Genomic DNA, 25319 nt, shown 5'->3' on the forward strand with positions numbered 1-25319 from the left:
TCCACAGTACTACAAAATAATAATAGACTTTGAAAGTGATAGTAATACTTCATGATCAGATGCCAAATGGCTTTTTTTTAGTATTTGTAAGTAATAACAGTATCTGTTAATCATATTCTGCAATTGAACATGATATGATTTATTTTCCTACATTTTGAAGTAGGAAATGCTTTTAAATACAAGGATTCAAACGAATATCAAAAATAAAGCAAGGGGTGTAGCTCTGTGGTGGTATTTGCCTATCACGTGTGAGTCCTTGGGTTAAATCCCTAGCACCACTAAATCAATTTAATTAATTCGGCTGTCTCTTCCTCTGGAGATGGTCCATGTTCTCCCTCGAATGTGTCTCTGCTTTCCTATATAAACCTTTATCTGTTTATCTGAGTGGAAAATAATAATAAAAGTAATAAACACATATATAAGTACATAAATAAATATATACACCAAACCTAGAATGAATGTTAACTTTTAAAGAGAAGCCCCCACCACCACCCCTCGCTCTCTCTCTCTCTCTCTCTCTCTCTCTCTCTCTCTCTCTCTCTGTTTTATTTTATTTTTTTTTTTTGAGATATTGTGTCAGTATGATGCTTAGACTGACCCTGAACTCCGGGACTCAAGTGATCCTCCTACCTCTACCTCCCACCATGTCCAGCACCAAGAATGATTTTTTTAATAGACCTAAATTTATTATTTTATAACACAATGAATAGATCAGCAGTTATTTTCAGAAAACAGAATATTTGAATTGATTCAATAGATCCATTGTTGGGCTTGCCTAGTATGCATGAGGCCCTGGTTCAATGCCCAACACTACAAGAAAAAAAGAGACAGAGACAGAAAGAGAAAAGATCCATGGTTGAGCCGAGCTAAGAGTACTGCCTCTAAGTTGCTGTAAAAACTTCTTTGTTTGTTCTCTCCTTCACATTGTTAAAACTCCAAATAGCATAGCATAATCATCAAACTAAACTAGTAAAATTTGAAATGCAGTCTTTTGAAGAATTTAAAAATATGTGACCACAATTAGGAGAGGGATAAACAGTAAAGAAAAAAAATTAAAAGATAAGCAAGAAAAAGGTTAGCATCAGTTCATATTTAAACTAAAAGTGAGATATTAAGGCAAGGAATAATGAAAATTGAGTTCCAATAGTAAGGACAGCTAGAGAGTGGTATAGTTCTAGATTTGAATTTGAACTCTGCCACAGACCAGTTATTTAACTTCTTTCTGTATATGCTTCTGTAGTTGCTATTCTTTCAATTATGTTTCTTTGAGTACCATTTCTTCTCCAGTTCAGAAGGCCACTGATAACATTTCTAGTTCCAGTCACAATTTTAAATTTTCTGAAACAAAATATTTTATAGTTTAGTTGGAACACACTCATATCAGTGAGTTAACATTTCACAGCATGTGGATTTTTAAAATGCCTTTTGTCTCAGATTTGATATCGCCTGTGTTCTCAATGTCTTGCTTTCCAAAGTTTCTATTTATTGTCACCTAGAAGATTGAGGGAAAGCATATCTCTCCATGTTAGTTTACTTTCTGATCACTAAAATGCCCTTAACCAGGACATTCTTTCAGCAGAGATTATGTAAATAATTCTTGAGGAAACTATTTTTTGAACATAGTGGGCCCTTTGTGATTGTTATAATAATTATTAATAGTAGTAGTATTACTGTTACTTCTAATCAAAAGTTGGCTCAGAGAGGTTGTAAATAACTGCTGTATAATTTTTTTTATTTTGTTACTAGGGCTTGAACTCTGAGTTTCTTTACCACTGAGGTATAGCCCCAGTCCTTATTTTTTATTTTGAGACAGGGTCTTACCAAGTTGCTGCAACTGGCCTCAAAGTTGCAATCCTCTTGCCTTAGCCTCCCAGGTTGTGCACCACCACACCCAGGATCCTATGAGCATTTCTTAGTGCAGTATGGATGAGGGCATAGGAAAGAGTCTAAGAGAATGATGAAAGCAACAACTCAGAAGAGGAAAAGATGAATAACAAGAGACATTGGAACAAGACATAAGATATACCCTATTTCTTAGTTTTGTCAAGGGTCAAATTTGGGCAGACTAACCCCTCAGGTGTGCCTGCAGCCTTCTAGGCCAGCCTGTTCTCCTCCACCCCATTCCACCCCTGTCCCCACATAACATGGAAGGGTTACTGTTGACAGTTCTATTTCTGGCGATTAGGTCTAGTATTTTACAGAGATTTGAATACTATGTTGATGAATATCCCAAAGGGCCTCTATTCTCAACGTATGTATGGAGTGGCCTACCTAAATATGATACCCTAAGCATGCCTTTAGTTTGTGGTACTTTTAGCATAATATCATTGTTTGACAGTCCTAAGGTTCCAGAGTTTGAATATAGGCCTTTCCCCCAATTAGAAATAATTAACAGATGTATTTTGGGGGACAGTTCTAAAAAGTAGTTGCTAGAATCATTAGATTTAAGGGAAGGTGTCCTTATTGTCTTTATATATCAAAGGGTTTGTCTAGTTATACATGTAAATCTGAAGAGATGTAATGAATCAGTTATATATTCTGAAAGAGGTTATAGCCTTCTGGTTTATAGTATATTTAGCAGGTAGAGGAAAGGTTCTGTAAAAAAAGATTAGTCATATAATGTTTTTTTTTACTCTTTGAAATAAGTCAGGGGATAAAACCAGAGAACCAGGAAATTTTAGAACTTGAAAGACTTTATTACATTGGTGGTGGTCTTTTTATTTAAATTATGATTTAAATCTAATTTTTATTTAATCTTAGACTTTCTCTATTAAGAGAGACTTGCAGATAGTTCTTAAAGAATATAACCAAATCTAACTTTAAAAATCATAATTAAAATGACATGTTCCAGTATTCTCACCAAATACAAAATGAGAATTCCCAGAAAATAACATTAAGCATGTGATTCGCAACAAACCATATGCAGAACATTGGCTCATTGTCAGGTTGCCAGGATCTTATTGGAAGACAAAGTCCCCAGTTTTACCACACAAGAAAAGTTTCCATAACTCAATCATTGAACTGGAGGGATGGGGGATGGGGTTGACTGGAACAGAAACTTTTACCAGATACAGAATGTTCCATGCTCTTCTTTGCTGTCTCCTATTTCTGAGTTAACTTGATGTTTGACCTCAGAGTCTCGCTTGCCTGTGGCAAGAGAGATCATTTCAACCAGTGAGTAATTAAGTGCTTGAATCTGAATGTTGTTTCGTGTTCCTTACTCTATGGAGAGTGGTCAGAATATGCTTTGTGAGCCTAGACTTTTTCTTCTACAGAAAGAAAATATAGTCTTTCATTTTAAAATATAAAGTGCTTCATGTACCTGATTATCTTACATTGATCATTGTAAAATAATCAGAAAAGTTATGGAAGTGTAGAACCACAAACAGTATTATCTAAAAAAAGGATACAAAGGACCTTAAGATCCCAACTTAAGACTTAGTTATATACTCAAATTTTAACAAAACCTTCTTCTGCAGTTTAAGAAAATTCCTTGCCTTTCCTGTCTCTTTCTCCTTTGATACGTAACCCTTCTGTGTTTTTGTCATAGATATTGAAAGGCAGCATAGTTAGACTGTTAGATGAGAGAGAAATAGACATTGAATTAGGAAGTTACTATTGACCATAATTAGAGCATTTCAGAATTTCAGAATCAAAACTAAAACAGAGCTATATTGGATTACATGAAACTGTAGGGTAAAGGAAAAGGCAGGCCAAGATTATTCCTGTCACATTTTAATTGCTCTATAAATATTTGTTGCATCCATTCATTCATTAACAGGGGAAACCACTGTACATTTTAGCCTGAGGGAAAAGATGCTATAGCAAAAAGACATAGATGTAAAATAAAAATGGAAAGAAAAGAAGGCAGGAAGGCTGTGGAAAGCAAATTAACATTTAATAAGCACCCCCTATGCCCAATGCTTTACTTCAATTTTTAAAATTACTATGTGTAACAAAATCTGTGAGGTACTATTACTACTACTGTTGTGTAGTAGGGGGAACCAAGACACAGAACTTAATTTCATATAACTGGTAGATAGATATAAATGAAGATAATAAACCTTGTGGGTTCTTTTATTATGGGGGGATGGTACTGGGAACTGATCACAGGGGCACTCGACCACTAAGCTACATCTCCAACCCTATTTTGTATTTTATTTAGAGATAGGGTCTCACTGAGTTGCTTAAGGCTGTCTTTGAACTCTCGATCCTTCTGCCTCAGCCTCCTGACCCACTGGGATGACACTTGTGCGTCACTGCATCCAGTACGAGTTCATTCTTGAAAACTGAAAGCGAAAATTCTAAAGTGTTCTGAGATGGAGAAGGGGGACATTGAGGCAGTGCTATAGAAGGCAGTGGGCTATCTGCCCCCCTTGGAGGTTAGAGTTTGGGCTAAAGTGCCAGTCTCAAACAGCAGCTATTTGAATTTGATAGCATTAATTCTTTCCACACCCTTGTTCATGTGCATCCACCTGGGCATGCTATGACTGATCACTGCTGCTATTACTGTTAGTGAGGAACCTAGTGGCTTCTGTGCCCTAGGTTTAAATGCATTTTCTTTCTCTCTACCCGCACCCTTCTAGATTGATTTTCCTTCAGAGCAAAGAACACAACTTTTCCCCCCTAGTTTTCTACTTGCATGTAGTGATTTTTCTGCCTTATTTAGCTTTAGAATAAGTAATCTTAGGTGAGATTCCAGTCATTATTGTCACTTTTCAGGGTACACTCATCATCATTCCATTTTCAGTGATCCTAAGGCCAGTAAGCACTTATTGCTGTCTCACCTTAAATTTAAAATTCTGAAAACTCTGCTGTTTGTTCGTGTTTTGGGGTTTGGGGGTTTTGTTTGTTTGTGGAGTTTTTTGGTTGTTGTTTAGGTGTTTTGTTTTGCTTTGAGACAGGGCTTGCTAAATTGTGCAGGCTGCCCTCAAATGTGTGATCCTCCTGCCTCAACCTTATATGTGTGTGCCACCACACTCAGCTTAAACTGCTGACCTTTTGGTCTGTGGGTCCCTGCTGCTGATTTTTCATTGTTAGAACTTAGAGGATCTTCAAGCCAGCCAGAGAATGTGTTACACAAAGCTGCCATCAGACTTGTTTTTGTAAATGAAATCAGTTGACTTTGAACAAGGTTTTGTCTTGTCAGCCTATCAGTTTTACTTCGGTCTTACACTCCTTTAGCTCTGGCCTCATTCATTAACATCAGTGTCTGCTTGAATCCTGCATGGGTCTGCGTTCTGAAACAAGGTTCTATTTTCTGGAGCTGCTTTTTAATGATAGCTTATTTCAAAGAATAGCTACTAAATTATAAAGAGGTCTTAAGTCCTTTCGGGTTATAGAAAACAATTTGAAATGTTCAAAAGCAAGGGATCTTGGAAATTCTTTTGTGATCAAAATTTGTTGTCAGGCAATAACAATCATACACCTGAAGTTTCAGGATAAAGCAGTGGTCTTCTTTCTACTAACCTTGATGAAATGGATGGTATCATATGTTTATAATACCACTCTGCATATAATGGACTAAATTGAATACAAAAGAGATTTTAATCATTTGAAAGGGGCACGGATGCAAATGAAATTCAAGATGTTTTAATCTCAGATCCTGAGGTTGAATCACAAAGAATTTTAAAAGGTGCCGGAGACTACCAACATGTATAAGAAAGTCCTAGATTTTCCACTATATACATAATTTTGACCCTGAATTTATTTTATGTTGCAGTGCTCTTCCAAGTTCCAGGGTTATAAAGGAACTTGATTTGAGTAGGCTACCACATTTCAAATCCACAAACAAGTAGAATACATGAATCACCAATTTTTTCTAACAGTATCAGCTTCAAAGATTCATATTTTGTATTAAATTAAATGGTAAGATAATGACACTTTCATTCCAGTCACACAGTATTACTAGATCTTATTTTTACTACGTAAAAGTATAGATTGATTTTCAGTTAGCACCAGTTCATGTTCTTATTCCTAGATTGATTAGGTAACAGTTGTGTCTTCCCCTCCCCGCCTGAATTCTGAGGGCAAGATGACTACGCTATAAATATTAATGAGAGTTGGCATGAGATGGTCTTTGGCTTTTTCAGAGAAATTATAGGATAAATTGCCCCCCTCCCTTTCCTGAACTGTCCACCTTAGGAGGAAGACATTTTCTTGAAGAGGATAATCTATCATTGTTGAATCAGGCCAGGAGTCTGAGGTCCATTCTTAGTCACTGTGAGCCAGAGCTCTAGGATTGGTTGGTCCCCAGGGAAACTGGTGGTTAAATACTGTGAGAATCTTTATCAGACAGGAAATGACAACTCATTAAAATACTAACCGTTAAGCCTGTTTAGATCACTGCCTGGAGTGTGGGGAGGAAAATTTAACTCTGCAATGTTTGACGAAAATACACATTTCTAAAAAAGATAATTTTATGCCAGACTTACCAACAAAGAGAATTGCTACTTGATCTTGTTGCTGAACTTCTGCCACACTGTGGTCACCTCTTTTACACAGAAGGCATATCAGTATACAATGGGAATAAGGATGGTAAAGGGCTTTTATTTCATCCCCGAAAATACATTCCACTATTACCTTAAATGTAAAATTCATTCTCTTCAGGTAATGTCTTTGGGTTTCAGTTAGAAGAGAACTATTTCTATTTAGGATTCTATTTCTGTGCTTCTCAGACAAATCTCAAATGACAGAATTCTCTGCAGCCAGAGGATAAATTTGATTTATTGATTTACACACAGGGTCCCTCATCTATCAAGGAAATTCTTAAGGCCCATTCCTAGTTTTAACTAAACTAACCTTCATAGACATAGACTTGAAAACGTTCATATAAAGATATATGTTCATTCAGAACATAATTAAAAGTTTTAACTGTGGACACAGGATTCCAGTCTCGAGTGAGGTTTGACTATCCAGATTGTAAAGGCTCATTAGAAGAATGAGAGAAAAGTAGGCACCCATTTCTGTAGAAATAGCTTTTTTCCCCTCTGGGTATATTACCTAATAGTCTTACATTGAGTTGGTATGCAAACTAGGCCTTAAAATGTGTTTTACCTTTTGGGAATAGGGTATAATGTTTACACCTGTTGTTGTAGTTTAGCTTCATGATCTAAACCAGTGATCACTGATGTCAGATTGATAATAAAATAATAGATGTTCTTTTTATTTTCATTTGTAATTTTCTTTTTTGTGTATTTTTGTAATATAATAACTTTATTGTGATAACAATACATTATAATGTTATATGACTGTACATACATTGAGGATGTCTTATGGGCCCTCCCTCAGTCCATATGTCTGAAGATCACATGTAATGGGTAGTACAAAGATAAAAATTCTTTCCACAGTACAAAAGGGGCTTACTGTGAGTCATTCTCTTTATTTGTTCACTCTTTTCATATTGTAGTTCATTGTATTTTCTGTACTCTATTAATCAGATTTGTAGGTTATCATTCCTAGTTTTAACTAAACTAACCACAAAACATAGGCTTGAAAATGTTCACATAAAGATGTAGTAGAATGAAGATAGTACTAATAATGCATTCATAAGAAGCAGCAATGAGGTGGAAACTTTGACATTTCATTCATTCCTTGTATCAGCTCTTTAATAATCACATTCAAAAGATTTTTTTTTTTTTTTTAACAAAGGCCAGGCTCAGTGACCCCTGTAATCCCAGAGGAGTGAGTGGGAGGCTGAGGCACATCACAAGTTCAGAGTCAGCCTCAACAATTTATGGAGACCCATCTCTAAATAAAATACAAAAAAAGCCTGGGATATACCTCAGTGGTTGAGCACCTGTGTGTTTAATCCTCAGTAACCCCCCAAAATTAAGTACATCCCCCCAGTTTCATGAAGATAAATTAACACAAAATACATCTTTTTTTTTTTTTTTCCCCCCCAGTGCTAAGGTTTGAACCCAAGTCCTTGTGCTTGACAGGCAAGCACTCTATGAACTAAGCTATATCCCCAACCCCACAAAACACATCTGACTAGAAAAATTCAAACAGAATCATGACCACGTTAAAGAAAATTTCAGATCTTCTCATAACAGGACTAGTTTGATGACTCTCTCCTGATGGAAAAGAGATTCAAAGGAAATCAACTGTCATTTTTTTATATGTGGTGAACTAACATGTTTGAGACAATTTGAAAGGAGACCCTTGAAAAACAGAAGTAATGATGACCAATAAATTCTATGCATGCTTGGAATGGATGTGTGTTCCATATTAACCAATAAATAAAAATAGATAAATTGTTGGAAAAAGTTATCACTCCACCCACTTTCTGTACAACCTCTGCCAATTGTGATATTTCCTTGGGAAGATTTTTGGCATTTGTGAGCACAGAGAGTAATGCAAACCTCCATAAGGAGGAAATTATAAGGAGAGTTCAGAATACAGATTTCTTATAATATCAGTGATTTCCAGAAGCAGAATAACATATATATTTAAAATTATTTGTTCTGGGGTTGTGGCTCAGTGGTAGAGCATTTGCCTAGCACGTGTGAGGCACTGGGTTCAATCCTCAGCACCACATAAAAATAAAGTTTTTTTTTTTAATTATAGAAAAATAATACATTTTGTTTGCAAATTATTTAGTGCTCTTGACAGAATTTTGCCCAAATTTTATTTTTTTATTTATTTTTTTTGCGGTGCTGGGGATTGAACCCAGGGCCTTGGGCTTACGAGGACACTACCAACTGAGCTATATCCCCAGCCCCCCAAATTTTATTTTGAATGCATTTTTTTAATAGTATTTAAGTTTGCAGAATAGTTTGTCTCAAGTCTGTTCTAACAGACACTTAAATATGTGAACATGGAAAACAGTTGTGGCCCATGAAACTGATTTTGAGCTGTAAATGGATTTGGAATTTTGAAATCTTTTTTCCTTTCATCTCTCTCTCTCTCTTTCTACCATTTCTAAGAGTTTTTTTCTTTTTGACTTTTTTTTTTTTTCCTTAATCAGTAACCAAAGTGCAAGAACTGCCACTAGAATAATTTGTTGGAAATTTGGTTTTTAATATTATATTTGCTTCTGGTTTGTGCCAATAATAAAAATACCAAGATGTGAACTACTACCCACAAAGATTTTTTACCCACCAAGTTGAAGGTCTACAACAAGGAAAATTAGATGAGATTGATTTTTTTTTCCTTTTTCCTTTTTATTTATTTTAAAACAGTCTCACCTAGAGTAAGTGGCTATTTACAAGACTCTTTTATGTATATTTTAGTTCAGTTGCAGACTGCAAAATAGTTCTTCCTGAGTTTGTTCTCCACCTTCATGTTTCCTATATCACAAAGCTATAATTCTTTGAACTTAATCAGAGCCTAATTGCTGGTAGAGGACTTTACTCACTCACTAAGGGAGAGATGAGAGTTCTTAGCCAAATGCACAAAGCTGGTATGATTTGAATGGCTTTTGGAGCATGACATTTAGGTTATTTCCTAAAGCAACTGTAAAAAACCAAAGAACTATGATGCAGGTGTGTCCCAACCCTGCCCCAATGTATATACTTTAAGTTAGTCTTCAGTGTCAGAATGGGCTCTTGCTTCTGGACTGCTGCTTGAAAATGGTTTGAGGGATGAGCTCACAAACTGGTTTTAATCACATTATATGCATATTAAGAGTGACAGCTGTAATTTTAATTTTTATCAGCTCCATTATTAAAATAGCTTTAATGATTATTTAAAAAAATCTCTAGTATAAAATCTTTGCATATAAACTGAGACCTCAGTAACCTACACCATTGTCTTTAGAGATGGAGAAATGAGAACTAAAGTTTTGATTAACATCTAATAGAAGATTGGGAGACTGACAATAATTGGCTTTATAGCACTTAAGACCTAAATTCCAAATGTGTTAACTTTCAGATTAATTCAGATCATTTGTTTGTTCATGATAGTCTTAGTTAATATGTTGCTAAGACTGGGGTTTTTTGCCAGTCGGGGTGGTGCACGCCTATAATCCCAGCAGCTCAAGAGGCTGAGCAGGAGGAGCTCGATTTCAAAACCAGCCTCTGCAATTTAGCAAGGCCTTAAGCAACTCAGTGAGACCCTGTCTCTAAATAAAGTACAAAAAAGTGCAGGGGATGTGGCTCAGTGGTTAAGTGCTCCTGGGTTCAATCCCAGTACCACACATACAACACAAAAAAACTGGGTTTTTTGTTTGTTTGTTTGTTTTTGGTTTTGGTATCAAGGATTAAACTCAGAGGTAATTAACAAATGAACCATATCCCCAGTCCTTTTCATTTTTCATTTTGAGGCAAGGTCTCGCTAAATTTTCTGAAGCTGATCTCAAATTTGAGATGTTCCTGCCTCAGCCTCCTGAGTCGCTGGGATTACAGACATGCACCACCACACCCAGCTGTTTTTTATTTTTGAAACAGCGTCTCTTTATGTTGCCCAGGCTGGCCTCAAACTTGTGATCCTCCCATCTCAGCTGGGATTACAGTAATATGTCACTACTCTCAACTAAAATTTATTTATTTTCTACTGGTTTCCTGGTCTCTTATGGAAATCTGCATAGTTCCCCTACACTACCAAAACATCTCAAAGCATATAATAAATAGCACTTTGGTAAATGTATCTCAGTATTAGCCCCAAAATAATTATTTGAAACTTGCAAATCATGCACTCTTGTCAGCTCAAGTGTATCTCTCACACTTACAATGGACTTAAAATGGCAGATCATTTGTCTCTCAAAAATTTTTCAAGGAAATCCAGTCCTTCACTGACCTCAACAACAACAACAACAAAAAAAATTAGAATCTTGGGCTGGGGTTGTGGCTCAGTAGTAGAGCACTCCCCTAGCATGGGTGAGGCCCTGGGTTTGATCCTCAGCACCACATAAAAATAAAATCAAGGTATTGTGTCCACCTTCAACTAAAACAAAAAAATTTTTTTTTTTTAAATTAGATTCTTGCCAGGCATGCTCACACATACCTGTAATCCCAGCATTTTGGGAAGCTGAGGCAGGAGGGTCAAGAGTTTAAAGCCAGTCTCAGCAAAAGGGAGGTACTAAGCAACTTAGTGAGACTCTGTCTCTAAATAAAAAATACAAAATAGGACTGGGGATGTGGCTCAGTGGTCGAGTGCCCCTGAGTTCAATCCCTAGTATCTACCCTCAAAAATTAGAATCTTTCTAACATTGAGATCTTAATTTTTACTTTGTCTTAATGGCTTAAATATGACTATCCTTGGTAGTTTATTTTTAAATATATTTTTAGTTGTAGATGGACACAATACCTTTATTTTATTTATTTACTTAATTTTGTGTGGTGCTGATGAGGATTGAACCCAGTGCCTCATACAAGCTAGGCGAGTGCTTTGCCACATAGCTACAACCACAGTCCTCCTTGGTAGTTTAAAATGATGACATATTAGTGTTAAGGTGAATGAATTAACTTATGAAAAGAATAGTTCTTATACATCTGCTGTTTTTAAAACCAATCTTGTTATGCATGTATTTTGCTGGGATTTTGTTTGTTTTAGTCATCTGGTTTATTTCTTGTATAAATGTTTGAACTATTTGCAACCCAACTATAAGGAAATGTTACTTGTAAAAGTTAAATCTTTCTTGTAAAACAGATTTGTCCTGTCCTTGCCTTTCGTAGTTAGAAACATTGCTGATAAACAACACAGCTCTTCTGGCCTACCTTGAGATCATAATGCCATTTAGAGGTCACTTAGAGACCAAGATAGAGATGGAGACTTCACCACCCTGTCCATCTTTGATAATTGATTATTGATCTTCTGACTTAATCAGCGCTTCCTTCACCTTTACTATAAATGTCTGTTTAGTCCTTTTCCACACATCCTTCAGTACTCATTAAAGGACCTTTTGGACCACTCATCCTTTACTGTTCTCTCCTTCCAGTTCTTTAGCATATAACTTCTGTACCACATATTTAGTATTGTAAATCTTTTGTTTGTGGATCAGTTCATTTGGGTTTGGTGTGTGTGTGTGTGGTGTGAGAGAGGAGTGTGAGAGGATTTTGAATTTTCATAGTAATTTTAAGTTCCTTATGGGTATAGACTATTTCTTACACTTTGTTTTTTATTTTTTCCATTACATGGACTCAAAACAGGGACTCCTTTGAGGGTTCAGTGATGGAAATAATAGGGTCAAAGAAAAATATAACCAGAAGTGAAGAATTTGTTAGCGTCTAGTAAATACAATTGCAGAAAGGAAAAAAAAGGTTTTTTTTTCTTCTGTTCCTTCTTTTTATTAAAAAAAAAAAAAAAAAGCAGCAACTGTATCTTTCTAGAAAAGAGATGAAGTTAATGTGAATCAGTATACTTTTGGGGAGACTGTTATGCACTATTTCAAGTATATATCAGAATACCCTTTCTAGTCCTAGAAAAGAGATTGGGCTTATTTGTTTTTTAGCTATAGTGTGACATATGAGAAAAATAAAGGGTACAGAAGATAATGATGTTTGATTTTCTAAGTTGCCCCAAGTTACCATTTTAAAAATGCTTGTGAGCATGTCTAAAACGGGAGCTTGGTAGCTGCAGTTGCCAAACCGGTTTAACAGCACTGCCTCCGCATATTCTGGGTGAGAGGGAGCTGTGAGTACAGAGCCTTATCAGAGATTGCTATCCCAGTCATCTCAGAACAAGTTGTTTAGTAATGTACAGGAGTTTCTGTGCAATCCGTTCACCATAAACCACGAAATGATTCAAGGTTCATAGTTCCTTCTTTGTTCCTTTGTTAATCACTGACTTCTGACTGGGGGAGGTGCCTCCCAAATTTGCTAATGCATTCTTTTTGGATAAGGATGACGCACGGATTGTCCTAATAAGGACTTAGATTGAGAAAGTACCGCCCCCCTCTGAGAAGATGGGACAAGTCAGAGAGAGGGCGGGCAGTTTCTTTTTTAACTGGGGATGACACAAGCATAAGTCATTTCCTTATTAATCGGTTCAAACCAGTTCTTACAGGAACTGGTGGTGATAAATGTAGGACTTCTGAGAAGTCATTCATTTTATTCTTTGTACCACACCAGTGTTCAGTATCAGCTGAGCTGTTCTCACCATGAGCACTAACTCTTAGTTTCTCCAAGTCATGTTAATAAGAAATCTTTCTACCTTAAGGATTTGTTTGAAGGAAGAATTTTTACCACTAAAAAGAGTTCACAGGATTTCGGCAATTGATTGTTGTATTTTGTTCCTCTTTTTATCCCTGCTTTTTGAGTCCAGGCGGTAAGTGGAATTTCTTTAACGTCTCTCTGCTTTTCTTCCCAAATGTATCTTTGCCTTGGGCTTCTGTACCCTGCTTCCAGTGCTGTCCCCGGCATAGGTCCGTCTCTGCAGAAGCCATTCCAGGAATACCTGGAAGCTCAGCGGCAGAAGCTTCACCACAAAAGCGAAATGGGCACACCACAGGTGAGACATTATTTGAGGTTTTTCTCCCTTGAGCAGTTACAGGCTGAAATTAGATTCACAGCTCTCACTCACATTTTTAGGCAGAGTGAGGTTTGCTTGCCAGTTTTCTGAACAGAAGTTGAAGTATCGTGAACTTTCTCCTGAGAAATCTTCTTTGTTTTAAATCAGACAAAAAAGTGCAACTATTTCTTGGGCATCTTCCAAAAACAAGGGTAGGGTTAATGGAAAGTAATGGTTCAGTTATGTAGAATGAGTTGTTGCCTTGATCTTAGATGTATTAGATATACCTCCCTACTGGATTAAAAAGTTAAAATTTAAAGCATAACAAAGTGTTAGACTTAAGTGAGGTAACGTGAGTATCTACCTGCTGTTTTTCATTTCAGTCATGAGAATATGATTTTTTTAAGTAGACAAAGGTTTTTAACATAGCTGAACTTGAAGACAGTAACTTAAACTAAGCCTGCCTTTTCTGTAAATAGTTCTGAAGCAAGGGGAAATGACTAGAAGAGGATGAGTAAGCAATAACCTGAAATGGGAAATTGCAAGGAAGCGCACTTGTTTTTGTAAATTGCCTTATACTTTTCATGTGGCCCCTTGCTGCCCTCAGTTGTTCAAGCATGACTTAAACTTTTATCTTAAACACAGCTCCCAATCCCAGAACAAAACTCTTTTTAACAATCTCGACAGTACTCAGTGAGTGTCTGCATGGCAGCTTTAGGGATAGAATTCAACCAAAGTCTGTTCTTCCTTCAGAGTAAAAAGATCATCTTAAACTATATAAATCAACATCGACTTCACATCCAACAAAGTGAAATCTCGGTGGCTAAGTATAAAAAGGCCTGGCTAGAATGTAGATTTCAGGGTAGCTGGAGACACAGACTTTTCATTTTAAATATTTAGGCTTTGTAAGTTATAAGCTTAAAATTCTCATCATTTGGCTTAAAACCAGGTAGATGATCCCCTTTTTACTGTTGAACAAATGAAGCCTTTGTCATGTGAATCGTTCTGCATTTCTTCCTGCAGGGAGAAAACTGGTTGTCCTGGATGTTCGAGAAGTTGGTCGTGGTGATGGTGTGTTACTTTATCCTGTCTATCATTAACTCCATGGCACAAAGTTATGCCAAGCGAATCCAACAGCGGTTGAACTCAGAGGAGAAAACTAAATAAGCAGAGAAAAGTTTTTAACTGCAGAAATTAGAATGGATGGGTTCTGCTTTAAATTGGGAGGACTCTAAACCAGGAAGGGAATGTCCCTTTTCCAACCTATATCAATTTTAAAAACTTTTTTCCTGAAAGCAATTTAGTCCATATTTTGCACTAACATAACTTTTCCTTTATGCGTTAAGGTATCCACCCTCAATCCAGTCCACATTGTTCTTTTATTCAGGTGGAATGTGATGTTCAGCCGCAAACCTAATGAAATTGGCCTATTTGTTACTTTAAAAAGGCCCACATGGTAAAGTTAGAGTATTCCTGCCACACAAAAAGTTCCTAAGTATGTTAAATATGTCAAGCTTTGTAGGCTTGTCAGAAATGATTGCTTTGTTTTTCTAAGTCATCAAAATGTATATAAATTATATAGATTGGATAACAGTCTTGCATGTCTATCATGGTACAATTTAATATGCCATCCTGCCCAAACCTTCCTCTCCCACCCTCAAAAAGGCCATTTTATGATGCATTGCACACCCCTGGGGAAATTGATCTTTAAATTTTGAGACAGTATAAGGAAAATCTGGTTGGTGTCTCATGAATGAGCTGACACCATTTTTTATTCTGTATATTTAGAATGAAGTCATGGAAAAACTTTATAAAGACATCTTTGATCATTCCAAAATTGTGTCCATTTTTTTTGAGCGTTTTAATTTTTTTTTTTTACTTCCTTTTAGTTTCTTCCAACTGACGGCTTTGCCAAATCCACCACAATCAGAATTTCATAGCATTCATTTATTTGCATGAAAGAGCCACCACCATGGTATCTTTTGTTATGCTGAAATCAGCCACTACACTCTGCCAAATGGCACCTCTGTGATTGCCCCAGTCTGGGGATTTCTTGCTTTGTGAAAACAAGACAGGAGAGGTGATAATACGTAAATCAAGGGATCCTGGAGAGGGCTGGGGAAACATGCCTGCCATGTGCAAGAGCTTGGGTTCCATCTTCAGCAGCACCAAAAAAAAGCAGAAAGAAGTTCTTTTTTATTTAACCCAGTTTTTCATATCTGTTCATTTTAACAACCATGTACTGTGGTTTTAACAGACAGAAATTTACTTTTTATGTGTAACCCAGTTTCCTTTCTGTATTTTATTCTTAATGTGATTTTCTTTGGGAATGTTTCCGATTGAACTTGTTTGTTTTGCTTAGGAAGAAAATAAACAGTTTTTGTGTTTTTTTTTTTTTTTTTTTTTTCTTTAGGAAAATGGGTACTAATATTGTGTCAAAATAGAATAGAAATGGGGTTAAATCCCAGCAAGCCAGAAATGCTTGATTTGCTTTTTCAAATCCCACCTGAATGTCTGCTTGTTTTGCCTACCGTCGTGACATCTCCATGGCTGTACCATCTTGTCGGGTAGCTTATCAGACTGATGTTGACTGTTGAATCTCATGGCAACACCAGTCGATGGGCTGTCTGACATTTTGGTATCTTTCATCTGACCATCCATATCACATATTCTCATTCAAACATTACTCAGCATCATGGTTTTCAAAAACTGGTCCTTATGTCTAATGGCACTTTTGAGTTCCTTTATACCATGATATTGCAGTAGTATTGAGAGAAGATTCTGTGGGAAATTGGGATAGTCTTCAGGACCACAGCTAAATAAATAAAGGATGAAGTAACCTGTCTGTGGGTTTTGAAAAGGTTATTCTTAACAACTTTTATTGTTTTGTTTTTCAGCAATTTGATAGCAGTTTGACCCTTACTTGATCTAGCAGTGCCCAAATACTTCTAGATTCATATTAACCAAAGTTTTTTTTTTTTAAGATTCTTTAGGTTAGCTAAAGTTGGGGTTGCTAAGTCAGTTTCCTGTTATGTTTCATCTCCTTCACCTACATTTTATTTGGTGTTTGTCTAAAGAAAGGAAAGAGGAAAGCAAATAGGAATTATAATGTCTGTACTAAATCTCCTGAGTTTTTTGATAAGTTTGTTTCCTGGTAGTGTACTGGGGCGGGGGGGGGGGGAATTTGTTTCCTAGGCTAAAAGTCTAAAAGACTAATTATTCAATTTATGATGACCACTTATTCACTGTTTCAAATGAATTTGCTTTGAAAACAAATGAAGAGCAGCTTTCCTTCTTTCCTTTTAAGTGTTCAGGTGTGATACACCCAGATGTTCCTGCTGCATTCCAGCTGGAGCAGTGATACCCTTCTGTTCCAGGATTGGTTTGTTCCTTTTCTTCTATCCACTGACATGGATACAACCACATGATCCAAAAGATATGCCTACCTAATTTCAGCTGGTAGGAGACCAGAAAATATGCAAGTGGATGGTTTGATATTACTGTAAATAAAAGAGGGTTGAGGAATTGATTCCTTCTTTCTTTTATGTCTCACTTTGTGCCTTACCCATCTACAGTGTTTTATCATGTCCCAGCTCAGTGACTTGTCTAGCAGTTCAGTACAGCAGCAGTTTGTGCACATAATTGCTAATGTAGACATGGACACGATGTCTGGTTTTCCATAGCTTTCTGTAGTCTGAGCATGTGTGTGCATAATGTGGATTGTGGAGTTTGGAACAAAAAGATGTTTTTACTTTGACTTGGCATGTTGGTACACACCTGAAATCCCAGCTACTCAGGGGGCTGAGGCAGGAGGATCCATCACAAAGTTCAAGGCCAGCCTGGACCAATTTAGGGATACTGTGTCTCAAAATAATTCTAAAAAGTGCTATGGATGTAGCTCAGTGATAAAACCCTTAGCTAGCATGCTGGAAGCCCTACATTTTATACCCAGTACCAAAATAAGAAAGCCCCAGATAGCCTACTTAAGAATGTACAAAACACAGATACAGGAGCTGGGGTTGTGGCTCAGTGGGAGAGCCCTTGGCCAGCATGTGTGAGGCACTGGGTTCAATTCTCGGCACCACATGTAAATAAATAAATAAATTAAATAAAGGCCTGTTGACAATTAAAAAATTATTTTAAAAAATACACAAAATTTAGTATGAAATAATTAAAAATGTTTTAAACTTTTCCATCTTCAGTTGTTGATATTTTCTAATTTTCCTTATAAAAATGTTAGAGCTGGCTCAGTAGTAGTGTTTGTATAGCATACATGGGCCCAGGGTTCAATCACCAGTACCACACACACACGAGAATGTTAATACTTAGAAATATCAAACTACCCCATACATATGTATAATTATCTCTCAATTAAAATTTTTAAAGTGACTTGGGCATGGTGGTACACTCCTGTAATCCCAGCATCAGCAGTTGAGCAAGGCCCTGTCTCAAAAGGTATAGGGACGTAGCTCAATGGTAAAATGCCCTGGGTTCAATCCCTAGTACCTAGTACCAAAAAAAAAAAAAAAAAAAAAAAAATTATATACAGTGGCACATCTATAATCCCAGCTACTGAGGAGGCAGGGGTGGGAAAACAGCTTGAGCCAGGAGTTAAAAATAAGCCTGGACAATATAGCGAGACCCCATCTCCAAGAGAGAAATATTTTTCCCTGTTTAAAGAAGAAATGATAGGCTGTGCACAGTGGCACATGCCTCTAATCCCAGCAACTGGGGAGGCTAAGCCAAGGAGGATCTCAAGTTTGAGACAAACATCAGCAATTTAGTGAGACCATCAGTAACTTAGCAAGACCCTGTCTCAAAATTTTTAAAATAAGAACTGAGGAGGGCTGGGGATGTAGCTCGGTGGTAGAGCTTGCCTAGCATGCATGAAGCCCTGTAAGTGTGGGAAGGAGCCTTGGGTTCAATTGCCAGTATGAACAAAAAAGTTCTCTGGACTGGCGGCACACACCTGCAATCCCAGTGACTCCATAGACTGAGGCAGGAGAATCATATGTTCAAAGCCAACCTCAGTAACTTGGTGAGGCCCTAAGCAGTTTTTGGAGACTCTGGTCTCAAAATAAAAAGGGCCAATGACTGAGGATGTGGCTCAAGGGATGAGCACCCCTGTGTTCAATCCCTGGAACCAAAAGAAAACAAAAGTTTAAGGCCAACAACGTCAATTTAGCAAGTACTGTAAAAGAATGGGGAAAGAAAATATTGACTTTTAATCCATTAGGAAAAGCTCAGTCTAGAAGATCCAGTAGGGCTTGCTGGGTAAATAGGGTGGGTTTTTGTTCTGTTTGTGGTGCAGGGGAGCTCTAACTAAGCTACAAACCCAGTCTTTTTATTTTGAGACAGGGTCTCCCCAAGGTTACCCACGCCAGCCTCAAAACTGTAATCTTCCTGGCTCAACCTCCTGAGTTGCTGAGATTACAGGTATGCGTTACCACACCCAGCTTCATAGCAATTTTAAAAAAACTAACATTCCATCTCTAATGTTGATCAGAGCTTCTCTGATATTCTCCAAAATATAAATGACATACTACACAAAACCATTGCATCTGAAGTGTTCTTTATTCTCAGACAATAAAAGAATGCACATATGTACTTTAAACTGCAAGCAATTGAAGAGTCATTTGTGGCTAGTAGATGGGCTTGGGCCTTCCTCAACAAGGCCGAGTTTCCCTGAGGTAATGTGTTTGCCTTGGAGGTGAGGCCTTGAATTGCAGCAAATAACCTACATGTATTTGCATATTAACCAGTACTCCGGGGATTTTGCACAAACCTGCTGTAAGCAACTGCTTGCTCATTGCCTTTAAAATTGCATGGTGCTGGGATAGGCAGGTGCCAACTGTTCGTTCATACTTTGACCCACTAGCCTTGTACAGTTTGCTGTGTGGGTGTTGATAATACAAAATTAAAAGAGGGGGAAGGAATTGTTTTAGATGGCCCCTGCTTTCCACCAAAACATCCTGGATTCATTTGATTTCTGGAATTCTAATTCTATAGTCAGGAGGCTGGCCCAAACTGTGGCCCAGAGAGAATGAGTCAGTTGCAAGTGGCTGGCTGACTCTATGGGAACAGAAATGAAATGCAGCTTTGAAGGTTTGTCAGCCAAATCCACAAATGTGTGGCTTTTTGAAATGTTGGACATCTGTTCCTCCTAATTTGAAATAAACTCTCAAAAACACAAAGTTGCCTGGCTCCTTGTTTCTTTGTGTCAGCAGCAGTTGCTGCTCTAACTTAGAAAGACTGGAGTCAGATTTAGGAAATTTGGAGTCTTTAGGGCACACTTCAATCTAGAGTGTGGAACTGAATTGCCCTGGGAAGGGAAGAGGATTTTCAGTACAGGGTTTATGTGGAAATCCCCTTCCTGGTAATGAGCCCAGGTGTCCAACCTGTTTGTTAACCATTTCCAAGTGACTCAAAGGACATAAAGGAAGTACTTGAACACATTCCAGCACTGGTTCTACAGTTCAGTCTTTATTTGCATTGGAAACTACATTCCAGAATTCTTAGGGGAAGGCTGTGGCCTATCCTGGGCATCTTGGATCCTGGAGCTACCTACCTAAGCTAACCTCACAGCCCTCTGCTTTTGAGTGTTCCCGTGTTCCTTTGATAAAGCCCTTTGAAGAACATGCGATGAAGCCTTTGCGGACACTTTTCCCTCCCCCCATCTAATCCCAACTGTGGCATTTCCTTTTGTTGCTATGTGTCCCCTTTGGGGACCAAATGAGCAGCTTTTTCCTTCTGGCCTCTTAACTGACCCAGGCAGACAGCATTAATTCTGTTCTAGTCTGTTTCCAATGGGGGCGGGGGGGGGGGGGGTTGCAGGGAATGAAGCAGTTAGGGATTTTAGAAAAGGGATGGTCCCGCCTTTCCTTGAAGGTGGGGAGCGGCTGTTGGATCATTGTTGCTTGCCTTTGGCTCCTCACCGTATTGTATTGGACACACACAGCAAATCAGGTTCACTCCTCCTGGCAGCAGCGTGAAGCCTGGCTCATGTTTTTCTCAACTTATTTTTAAGTTTAACTTACTTATAAGTTTCTAAATATAACTTATTTATAAGTTTAACTTATAGTTAAAAGTCCAGGAGTAAAGAGAAGAGGGCTTCCTCTGCCTGTTTCTTTTTGGGGGGCAGGGTGGGTAGGGTGGAACTGGGGCTGCAATCCAGGGTCTGGTGCATGCTTGACAGGAGCTCTAACCACGGGGCTGCACTCCTAACACTGCCTTTCACTCTTTAGTGCTCCTCCTGTAGTCACACACTTGGGGAGGACTGCTAAACCTCACAGAAGCCACTTTCCTGCCTGACCTCACATTGTTGGACCACCCTCTTAAATAAAGCCCCTTCAGACACCTCTGCTCCACTCCAACCATTGCACCAACCTCGTCCTGCCGTGGTATTTTCTTTGTACACTGCCCAGTAGCAAAGATCAGCTCCCAGGAACCTCTGATGTGCCCTGTACCAGGAAGCTGTGGATTACTGGAACTTTGATACTGATTGCTTACTTCGTACCAGGCGCTGTTTTCAATGTTATTTCCTCTGTATTGTACTTAGCTATTTAATCCTTACAGCAACCCCATGAGGACTTGAAGGCAGGGAGGTTCAGTAATTTGGGGGTGGGGAGAATGGGGACAAGGAAGTAGACTAGCCTAGACCTTGGCATCGTGGCTGTTAACCACGGTTCTGTAGAAATCAGTTCAAAAGTCCAAGCTTCAGCATATTGGTTTCATCTTGTGATCATGAAGTTGCTGATGGAGAAAGGAAGACAACAAAATCAAGGGCACAACTTGAAAAGTTGTGTAGCTTTGTGCTTTCCTATATCACAGAGTTAGAAAAGCCAGTTTTATTCCTCACCTTCCTGTGTGGGCGGGTTCCCAGAGTACTGCTGTTTGCTATAACTGTGATTACAGAGCAATTTCTATTTATACAGGCCGCCCCCACACAGGGGACCAAACCTGTTTTTTGTTTGTTTATATTCATAACAGTTCTTTGAAATCATTAAATCCAGTAGTGGTATTAGCCACATTAAAAAATATATATATATTCACTCTTTAAATCTCTCCTGGTATAATGACAGAGACTTATCTATTGATATATAATCTCTTAACTCATGAGTTTTATAGGGTTTTGTTTGTTTGTTTTGGTACTGGTAATTGAAAACAAGGGCTCTTGACCATGAACTACATCCTCAGCCCTTTTTGCTTTTTATTTTGAGACAGGGTCTCATCTCACTAGCTAAAGGAAAGCTGCTCAGTTTATGTCAGGAAGGAGAGAGAGGAGGAGAGGAGGCGGCGGCAGGCTACAGTCTTAAAGAGTATTATGCATGTGTGTAGATTCCATGATACAGAATGAGGCAAATGCCATAAGAAAGGAAATGAAAAAAGGAAGAGAACTGCTGGCCAGGGAGGATCAGAAAAAAGTTTCCGGACAAGTCAGCATTTGAATTGACAGGATAGGGGTAGGAAGAGGAAAGGTATTCTTACTGGGGAAAACCAGGAAAGAATAGGGGAGCTATGAGTAAGATGAGTAGAAGAGGCAACTAAAATTCATCTTTCTACCTAATCCTCTGTTAGTCTTTGCTCTAACTCCCTGTTTATTTTCCTTAAAAGTACCTGTCTACCCTAAAGGCACACACCTATAATCCCAGCGGCTCAGGGAGGCTGAGATGAGGATCTTGAATTCAAAGCTAGCCTCAGCAATGCAATTCAGTGAGACCCTGTCTCTAAATAAAAAAACAAAATAGAGCTGGGGATGTGACCTAGTGGTCAAATGCCCCTGAATTCAATCCCCAGTACCTTCCCCCGCCACAAAGAAAAAAAGAGAGAAAAACCACAGGTAAAACAGTAGAGCATATAATAAATGGGTCTGTATCTCAGGTTTCTCAACTTCTCCTAGTGAATGTTCGCTCCACAGACTACCCTGTATCTTCTGATCAAATAAGCTGGATTTTGTCAGAGAATCCTCTACAGTAGTATGTCCTCTGTACTTCCTCATAAATGACCAACTAAATCTTAACTTGTTATGTAGCACTACTGTTGAAAAGACAACACTGTGACTAGACCTTGGAGTCACAGGAAACTTAAAATTCCATCCCCTGGTTGTATCCTGCTGGCTTAACCAGCTACTCCTCCCTGTGACACTGGGAAGATGGTAATTCCTGGATAGATTGTCTTTATATGGAAAAAAGTTTGGCACTGTGGTTTCCTGTGTTTCTTCCACTGGAGTCCAGGATTCCAGCAGTGCTAGCCTAGACAGCAGTGCAGCTACCTAGAGCCCAGATGTCATGAGTGTTCCAAATTCAGAGGGAGGGCATCTTCCCAACTGCCTTTGCCAAGCCAAATGGCAGAATCACAACTTCATTGCACCTTCTAGAGCATGTGGTCAGGGCAGCTTTCCATTTGGCTGCTTTGGTGCTGGGGTTGTTTATATGTTTCAGTAAATGAATTATTGCTTATTGAAGTTGGCTGGATAGGCGCTCAGAATAAACAACACAGGACCATAATTACACCACTCTGCAGGAGCATCAGGGTTCAGCAGGACAGACTTGTGTAATAATCCTGGGTTGGAGGAGAGATGTAGAAAACACAGGTATTCCACAGTCAGGTGGGCACATAGTTTTCAAAGCCTTGAAGGATTAGGATGTCACTGTTCCTGGCTCTCCTGGAATCAGGCACATTTTGATGACTGGTAGAAGATGTGAACAAGAGTGCTTTGCACAATTTCAGAAAGAAAAAGGGGGAAGCTGAGTAACTGCTTTTAGAAAAATGTAGAGATAAAAGAATTTTTCACATGGTCTACATTTTCGTCTTCAAATGCAAAGAATGCATTGGAGCATAAAAGATATCCCTGGTCTCTGCAGGAGGAAGTGAGAAGTTCTTTCATATACAAGTTTTCCTGTTTCAGGCACTTCTTTTTGACCACTTCTAGATTTTTTTTTTTGGGTGTGTGTGTGTGTAATATTTACTGGTCTTCCCTGGAGTGGGTAGTGTTCACAGTAAGATCCCAAAGTTAGTCTTTAATTTCTCCCTTCCTCTGCTTCCTGGATGAACCCAGGACATCCAGTAGTTCCTGCATCTTGCTAATCTGATAGTTTATAACAAATGTTTCTTAACTCCTTTCACCCCTTGTGACTACCTCCTGACTCACTAGATTTATGCCTCTGTTCTTCAAACTGTTTCCAGGCGGGTGTTAACAGCCTTAAAAAAATCATTTTAGTTAAGTGCAATGTCACACACCAGTTGTCCAGGCAATCTTGAGTCCAAGTGTTTGGGGCCAACCTGGGGATGTGCTGAGTCAGGGAAGCACACACCTGTGGATGTAGCTCAGTGGTAAAGTATCCCTGGGTTCAATCCTCAGTACCAAAAAATTTAAAAGTGCACAAAGTGCTGGTCACATGTAGTCTCAGTGAGCTGGGAGGCTGAGGCAGGAGGATCCCAAGTTCAAGACCAGCCTCAGCAACTTTGCAAGACCCTGTCAAGATTTAAACAAATAAAAAGCCCTGGGGATATAGCTCAGGGTTAAAGCACCCCTGGGTCAATCCTAAGTATCAAACAAAAAAAAAAAAAAAAAAAAAAAAAAAAAAAAGAAGAAGAAGAAGAAGAAGGAACTCCCCTTGAGAAATCCATTCCTCATAAGAAATGACTGTGAAAACTAGTGGATTTTTTTGTTACTGTTTTCACCATGTGAAGGATTGAACCCAGGGACTCACACATGCTAGGCAAGTACTATACCACTGAGTTACAGCCCCAGCTGGTATATATCCTGGTAAAAAATGCTGTGACCCGCCTCATTCTTGTTCTTGGGAAACCTTAGAGGGCAAAGCAGGAACCAGTGGGAATCACTGAGGCCAGCCATCTTCATCTTCAGGGCAATGAAATACTGTTCTCTCCCAGTTTTTCCTAAAAGAAATTAAACATCATCTAGATAAATCCATGGGTTTTCATAATGACATTTAAGCAACCATTTCTTTATGCCTCCATTACTGTCACATACATAAAGGAGAACAGAAGGAGATGGAGGAGTGGCCAAACTTTAGAAGGTTTGAATTCCAGGACAAGGAGTTAGGTTTCAGTCAAGAACTGGCAAGAAACAACCATTCTTCATTCTTTTAATACATTGTCTTAAGTGGCTTTTAATTATATCAGGCATCAGATATAAAATATTTTAAAATATGTTTTCAGGTCCCTAAATTTCATCCAATGACGGTGCAATCTGTTGCTAATAACCTGAGTTTTAACAGGCTTCGCTGTGTGCCTATAGTTTGGCAGCTCTTCTAAAGTTTTGGACACTAGTTTAGTAAACATGGCGTCTCTAACATAGCCTGGCATATGCTTGGCAGCAAAAAGCATACCAAGCAGTGACCTCCCTGAACAGAGGAGCTGGGTTTAACTTCTGTGTCACCCTATCTTAGCACAATGTCTTTCCTTGCAGGTGTTCAATGGATGTTTGTTGAATTAAACTCACATCCTGCCTCTTGCATACTGATCTCATGAGTCGAACTTCAGCAAAGTCCTCTGTTTTTCAAAAAGGAAACTCCCATCTTTTGACTTATGTCATGCTTCTTACTATCATATTCCCATGCCCTCTCACCTAATAAGGACAAGCTTTGTTCAAGTCCAGTCCTACAATTCTAGGACTTTGCTCCTGAAATGTCTATAACAGCCCTGTCCCACAGATAAATCCTGTAAGCCATATATCTAATTTAAAAAATTTTAGCAGATGCAATCTGAAAAGTGAAAAGAAACAAATTAATTTGAATAATTAATTTAACCTAATATATCAAGTTTCAAATAATTGATTTAAAATATTAATATTTTCAGGACTGGAGTTGTAGCTCAGTGGTAGAGCACTTGCCTAACGTGTGAGGCACTAGGTTCGATTCTCAGCACTTACATAAGTAAAATAAAGGTCCATTGACAATTAGAAA

At 38.3% G+C, this 25319-nt stretch overlaps 2 protein-coding genes across 2 annotated transcripts in view; one reads left to right on the top strand and one right to left on the bottom strand.

Annotated features, from left to right (window-relative positions):
- Positions 1-16561, top strand: part of VMP1 (vacuole membrane protein 1) — a 118832-nt gene extending 102271 nt beyond the window's left edge. The window contains exons 11-12 of the mRNA XM_079131443.1: positions 13287-13389; positions 14413-16561. Of these exons, the coding sequence (XP_078987569.1) occupies positions 13287-13389; positions 14413-14556 (247 nt within the window). The 3' untranslated portion in view covers positions 14557-16561. The remainder of the gene's footprint in view (positions 1-13286; positions 13390-14412) is intronic.
- Positions 16562-19341: 2780 nt separating this feature from the next.
- TUBD1 (tubulin delta 1) overlaps positions 19342-25319 on the bottom strand; it is a 32078-nt gene continuing 26100 nt past the window's right edge. The window contains exon 9 of the mRNA XM_079131441.1: positions 19342-24291. Coding sequence (XP_078987567.1) covers positions 24231-24291 — 61 coding nt within the window. The 3' untranslated portion in view covers positions 19342-24230. The remainder of the gene's footprint in view (positions 24292-25319) is intronic.

Source organism: Sciurus vulgaris (genome assembly GCF_902686455.1).
Source record: "Sciurus vulgaris genome assembly, chromosome: 3".
NCBI lineage: Eukaryota > Metazoa > Chordata > Mammalia > Rodentia > Sciuridae > Sciurus > Sciurus vulgaris.